Below are 6,738 nucleotides of genomic sequence, written 5' to 3'. Positions count from 1 at the left end.
TTTGGGATAAGGTAGAATACAAATGGGATTGACATCATAAATGTGCACCTGACAAACACCCTCACTCCCTCTCGCTGAACCAACCTACCTCAGGATGTTTGTTTAACAAGCGCATTAAATCCCTTTGAACGTTACCTTTATTGTTGTTCTTGGTGTTTTATGGCCATTGACTCCCATTACATTGCATTTCTGCCTCTTGTGTTTCAGTTTACCTGACAAAACTTTAATTCTGTAATGTTTGCATCATGGCTTTGATCTTTTGGGCTCTATTCTCTGTTAGTTGAGAATTTTAACACTGCTTATTCTTCTATGATGATTAACAGCAGCTTTGTTTTCCTGCATTCTTTATTGTTATGCAATCACTATCTCCTATGAAAGTTTTTTGTCTAATGTGACCTTAATGTAAATATACAGTATGTGGGTGTGCAATGTTTAGAACTTTCATGAATACACTTTCGAAATTAATCATGTTTTTGACTTTTTTACATAAAATACAGAAGATTTATTATATCATGAAAATTATTTTGCAGCCAGTCATAATAGACAATAATATAAGGCAGGTTGTTTGCCTTACTATGGACAGTGCCTTTAAAGCAATACCAGAGTCCTAATTCTGATAATGATTAATATCAAAATATATAATCATTATTAATCAAAAATATTCAGCAAAATCCATGTCAAATACAATTTATTATAATTGTACCAATAAGATTGACTTGCTTTCAACAACACAACAGGCTGCAACACAAATGATCAACTCTAAGCCACAATCCATAATTTGTAAAGTTGTGTTAGGCAGTGACACCAAGTCTCTCTCTTATGATACACTACTTAACAATCAGGGAAACAAGAAAAAATATTTTAAATTGAAGTTTTTCCTCTCTTAATGAATTGGACATTTTCTCACAGTTGATGTTTATAAGGCTTAAGGTCATTTCTGTGTCAGTGTTATTACAGATTGTGGCTTTGGTAACTATACAAAGACATTGTGACAATCTTCAGCTCCTGACAAGCACTAAGTGCTGATTGTCTAAAATCTCAAGTAAGACACACCATCTCACCTCTGCTCATCATTATACATTCTTAAATGTACCAAAATACTATATAATGATATATAAATACAGATATAATGTTTTTGAATAACACGTAAACCAATGCACATACAAACACACAAACACATCAATCAAAACTTGTGTAGCAGTTATATTTCAGTTGTAGTGCTGCTGTACTGTACTGTCAGCAATTTCAATGATGGCCGGGTGCAAAGATGGCAAAATCAGCAATGCACCAAAAAGCAGCATCTAACAAACATAATCACTGTGTTCTGTGATGAAGAAGCTCAAACATGGCCGTGTGGCCACAACAGGGACAGTGCTTCTCTGCAGTCAGTTCTGCCTTGAGGCCCTAGTGTTTGCACTCATGAACTAACTGACCTGGTGGATTAAGAAAAGCTCCATACAATATCTGAATGAGACAAAAGGCCACTCCATATAACATCTCTTAAGAAAATACTTCTAGTTATCTTTCATTTATTGATAAAGGCCTCTTATTCAAACTTTGACTAGAAATTGTTGTCACACACATTGATCATGACAACTGTCTTAATTTGACAACATTGGCACCACATAGAAGGCAACAACATTGGCTTGAAAATGATTGCACTGAGTTACCATTCGTAATGTGCTGAATGGCAGGAAATACCAACACTGTTGAAGCATGCAACTTCTACAAATGCTGTAGACAGAGGAGGTGGAGACTTCTCCAGAGAACACTTGTTCACTATCAAATATGTGAACAGCAGGCCATCTTCCTCTCCTCTTGATGATGAAGTGTGAAGTCATTATTATGATATCTCCTTTGCCATCTCGGCACTCTCCTTGGTGATCATGCTGGGCTCTCCTTTCTGTATCAGGCTCTCTCCCTCCATGGTGGTTTCACAGTCAGATTTAGCCTGCTGCTCCTCCAGTTGCTCCAATGCTTCCAGTATGTTCTGAACACGGCGGACTCCATCCCTCCTCGCCTGCCGTACATCTACACGACCCTCTGGGTCAACTGAGTCCAGTGCTAAAAGCTCTTTGGTCAGCAGTTCCTCAAGTAACAAGTACTTCTTATCATTCTTCTTCCCATCAAAACACTTCACCTCATGCTCCAGTTTAGCAACCCGTTCAACTATCTGCCTTACTTTAGTCAAGCCTGGATGACTTGGGCACTGAGCAGCCTGTTCATCTTCTACCTTTACAGGTGGTACCTCTGGGGGATCAGCTGTGATGTCTTGGGCTTCTGATGGTGGAGGTATTTGAACTTTAATATCAGCCATGTGTTGCTGTGGTTGCTCTGGTTTCTGGGGCGGCAGGTACTGTTGTGGTGCCAGCAGTGACTGTTCAGACTGCTGAGGCTGTGGAGATGTTGGAGATGGTGTCTGTGGGAAATGTTGAGGTTGCTGGAACTGCTGCGGTTGCTGGAACTGCGGTTGCTGGAACTGCGGTTGCTGAGGTGGAAGCTGTTGGAAGTGTTGAGGTTGTTGAGGCTTTTGGACCTCGGCTTCTGTGTGCAGTGGCTGGGGGAGCTGCATGTTCTCAGGTTTCTGCTGCGTGCTTTGTTGTTCCTGCTCCATTTTCTGGGCAGGGTCTCTTGTGATGACATGCTGCTGAGCCTTTGGAGTTAAAAATAAAATAAGTCATTAGGATGGTGTGTAACAATCTAAGTCAATATATACCGTACATAATAAAACCAAACATTGATGATCACAAGAAAAATCAAAGTGAAAACGTGTTAAATGTTAAATCACCTGTGGTCTTTCTCCAAGCACTTGTGTTATGATAGGTGAATGGCTTCTAATATGAGGTGGTAGGTGAATAGAAGCAGCATCACGATGCTGGGGAAGCAGTATCGGAGATGCCCTTTCCCGGGGGGGCTGCATTGCTGCAGAGTAGCCAGGCCATTCGTCCGTCTGATGGCGATGAAAGGGCTGCTGTTGCTCTGAGAAGGGGTCACGCTGAGAGTAGCCAGAGGGATTTAACTGAGCCTGTGTTTGTACTGAACCTCCTCCACCCTCATGGATCACTGGGATAGGGATATAACCTGCCTGAAGACCAGTGCTGCTGGGCCACGAGGGTTGGTGATGTGGGGCAGTGTACAGCTTGAAAAAAAAACAAACAAAATGAAATTGACAATGTCAACAGTCAGTATTTTTTGTCATTTGTTTCCAGTTAGTTTAAAAGCTCTACACATAAAATATTGTACATTTCTGCATTATTTATTCTTTAAACCTGTTGAACTCTACCTCTGCTGTTTGTGAAACAGGTGAGCCGACCATCCCAGTATCAGTAGAACAACTCTCAGAGGGTCCATGTAAGGGTGATCGGGGCCTGCAGTGGAGCCCAGGTGTTGGGGAAGGCGTTCGCCCCTCCGTGCGGATATTCTGTGCAGTGGTTGGCTGAATGTAGGCGTAACATGGATGCTGTTGCTGCCTCAGTTCTGCCCCCTCATGGAAGACTGGGATGGGAACATAACCAGGGCGAAGAATGGGGTGCTTCATCTCCCTCACAAAATTCTTCTGTGTTTCCATAGGGCTTGGGTCTGGTGGTATGTTAGGACCATTTGCAGACACGTCTCTTACCTGAAACACAGTCAATAGACACCATGTTAAATTTCTTTCCTTTTCTTCTTCTGTGAACCAAAGCAAATACAGGTATAGGTCAGCAATGGCTTTGGAATATAGATTTCTTCTCCTCTTGTCATAACAATTAAGTCTTTAGATGAAACAAGTATATTTGTAATCAGTATAAGTCATGAGGTCCTGGAATGACTGGAAAGTTTCAGACTCTCCCTTGTGGTATTTCAAAGTAAATGTCTATGGCCATATGTTGGCAAGCTAGACACCTTTTTTAAATTATTCACATGTTATTACATTGGCAGTTTTAATCATGATGAGTGACAATATTAAATACATTGTCCCGTTCCTAATAGTGGTTCTCAACATTTTCAAGTCACAACTCATGAGGGGAACTGGCAAAGTAAAAAGCTGTTCCTTTGTAATGATAACTGTAAATAATAATTATTTGTCTGTTGTCAGCTCAGTGGGCAGATTGGTCCACTGTCCTGATGAACAGCTCTGGTCAGATTCGCTGTGAAGCCGAGATGTCTCTGCACTACAGTCTCTGCAATTATTCACATTTAACTGTGTTCAGTTTTACTTGAAGAACTGATGAGTCGGAAGGAAAACATTTTCCCCCTCCTCCCCTGCACCGCCAGACAGCTGCTGTGTAGCCCTGTTCACAGAAGAAGGACAAACAGCAGTTTGGGACATTCTGTCACATTGGCTGGGCTTTCTATTTTCTATCTGTCTGTCTATTAATGTAATTTGCACAGTGTTCGTCTCTATATGTTTGCCCTGCGATGGACCTTTGACCTTTGTCCAGGGTGTAGCTACCCTGCGACCCTCATGTGGAGGATAAAGTAGTAAACAATGAATGCAAGATTTTAACCATGGTCACTGCTTAATTAAAACTGCATCAGGCAAACTTAGTGCAACTTTTATTTACCACAAAAAGACAGGTTGATATGTTCCCTTTTGTTTAGGTGCTGCTGTGGGATTATCAGGAGGGACAGTTTGATTCTTGTTAGTCTTTAGCAACCTACTTTTGAGGAGCCATTTCTCCATGCTAGCCAGCTGCTCATGTGTCAGGCAGCCAATGTTTTGTGCATTTAGCCAATTTCACTAGTCTTTTGTGTTTCATTTTGTCCTAACACAAACTTACAGTATGTGCACACAAACTTTGACTCTCCCAAGCGCACTCAAGAACATCCATTCTATAGCCGATCTTGCCACTGCTACAGACAAGCCATATAAACATACTTATGATTTCTAGGGGTGGGTCAAAATCTATTAATCTTCCTCCTGCGATACATTAATCAATATACCAGGGCAAATATCTATATATTAATTAAAATTAAGACGCTCTAAAGTTAGTAAGTCCCTGCCAGTTTCACTCGCCACTCCTTGATGTCTCCTCAAGGTGCCGCTGCTCAAATTAATGAGGGAAACTTTGATAGACATTTCCTGGCCGAAAAAGAGGGAGTTTACTATGGGATAATGGCTTATCCACGTTCAATAAATAGACTTTATGCACTTTGTTCTCTATGTTGTGAATAATCCTGTACTTTTAACTTTTCACAGATGTTTTGTTTTCTTCAGTTAGACAGATATGATGTATCGCTATATGGTTGTCTTGCAATATATTGAATGGTTGTATCGTGGTATTATTGGTATCATGGACAATGTATTGCGTATGGTATCATATCATGAGGCACCCTGTGATTCCCACCCCCATTAATTCTGCCAATAAACCCCCCAGATTTTTTTAAACTCTACACAACTATCTGAATACCCCCCAAATTTATCATATTATGAGAATCTCTATTGTACTAAATTATTAGTAATCAGAGTACAGGCAAGTCCCAATTGGGAACAATAATTGTGATATTTAAAGGAATACAAATAACACATTACTGGATTTTATACATGAGAATTTTACTTTTTTGAAAGTAGATTGTAATTTGTATTTTTTTACTCTCTGTGTTGTTTTCACAACTATGGAAAGGTGCAAGCAACAGGTCAACAGATAGTTTGGCTCTTTGACAATACTGTATCTAAAAAGTAAGCATGGCATTAAAACAAAACCCAGAGAACTGTGTTAAGGTGTGGACCACTGGCATTTCTCCTCAAAGTCCAAAGTTATGAAATAGCTGTGAACGACCCTTTGCCCTCTGCCATTTGAGTACACTGCACACACAGCCAGCACACCACTGCACCAATTTTATCCCCTGACAGCTGTGTCTTTCTAGCAGATTCGTCGGGACACTAACTTTGGACAACGGTGTCTGTCTCTGAGACGAAAGATTACCAACTGGCAGCTTGTGTGAAGCTCAGTTCAGCTCACACTGGTTTCCTCTGCAGACCTATCTCTCAGTCTCTTGTGTCAAATACAGCTGAATGTGATCCACAGGGCAGAGACAGACACACATACACAGAGAGACAGCACGGGCAGCGTGAACCGCACCAGCTCCAATCCTTGTAAGGAAAAAGTTTAATATCAGCCGACGTCGCAGTGTTTTTTTCCCACCTTGAAAGCCATGTTATCGAAATACTGGCAGCTCAACATACGTAGCCTTTACACGCTGCAAGACTGAGTCATCGAGTAATAATAGTATGAGATCATGACACATGGGAACATATCACCCGTTATAATAGTCTTATGAGCTGTCTGTGAGGGGGGGTAACGGTGTCATACCAGGCCTACAGTCAACAAGACAAATATACAACAGTGATGTAGTACTGATCCACAGCCTGTCACGCCACGCACGAACAATAACTGTCAAAAGAGTTTACCGCCGTTAGCCGTTTACGTCGACAAAACCAACTTTATCCCGCCGTTCTGTTTCTTTAATTTATTCATTTACCTTTTTTGTGTCATGTCTAGGGTCATTCCAGGTTGTCGTGCGGTTGTTGTGGTCCACGAAGAAGGGCCATCCCGTGTGAGGGTCGATTTTTACTTCCCAGCCGAGGGGCAGAGGCTCGCTGTCATTGTTTGCCATCGTCAGTGTCGGCGACTGTGTCTTCATGCCGTTCATGTTGCGGCTGGCTGTCGAATACTGAGACATTTTATATGGGCGACGGACGCTTTAAAGGTTTAAGTGACGTGGTGAAGTGGGCTGGAAGTTTCTCGAAATAGAGCG

General features: G+C 41.5%; 1 protein-coding gene across 1 annotated transcript; it reads right to left on the bottom strand.

The window, feature by feature from the left end:
* Positions 1 to 671: 671 nt before the first annotated feature.
* bag3 (BCL2 associated athanogene 3) lies at positions 672 to 6,702 on the bottom strand. The gene is made up of 4 exons (XM_044045676.1): positions 6,463 to 6,702; positions 3,284 to 3,619; positions 2,789 to 3,139; positions 672 to 2,653 (listed from the first exon to the last, which is right to left on the bottom strand). The coding sequence occupies exons 1-4, from the start codon at positions 6,661 to 6,663 to the stop codon at positions 1,844 to 1,846; spliced, it is 1,698 nt and encodes a 565-aa protein (XP_043901611.1). The 5' UTR covers positions 6,664 to 6,702; the 3' UTR covers positions 672 to 1,843.
* Between the last annotated feature and the right edge of the window lie 36 nt (positions 6,703 to 6,738).

The sequence above is a fragment of the Solea senegalensis genome, linkage group LG15 (assembly GCF_019176455.1).
Source record: "Solea senegalensis isolate Sse05_10M linkage group LG15, IFAPA_SoseM_1, whole genome shotgun sequence".
Lineage (NCBI taxonomy): Eukaryota > Metazoa > Chordata > Actinopteri > Pleuronectiformes > Soleidae > Solea > Solea senegalensis.
This window is presented reverse-complemented; position numbering and strand designations above follow the sequence as displayed.

What these genes read in the sequence shown, in the direction of transcription:
- bag3 (XM_044045676.1), bottom strand. Translation starts at nt 6,663, where the DNA reads ATGTCTCAGTATTCGACAGCCAGCCGCAACATGAACGGCATGAAGACA. An exon ending in CTGTTTCACAAACAGCAGAG is followed by an intron (nt 3,140 to 3,283) that starts GTAGAGTTCAAC and finishes TTTTTTTTCAAG; the next exon opens with CTGTACACTGCCCCACATCA. An exon ending in TGCTTGGAGAAAGACCACAG is followed by an intron (nt 2,654 to 2,788) that starts GTGATTTAACAT and finishes TTAACTCCAAAG; the next exon opens with GCTCAGCAGCATGTCATCAC.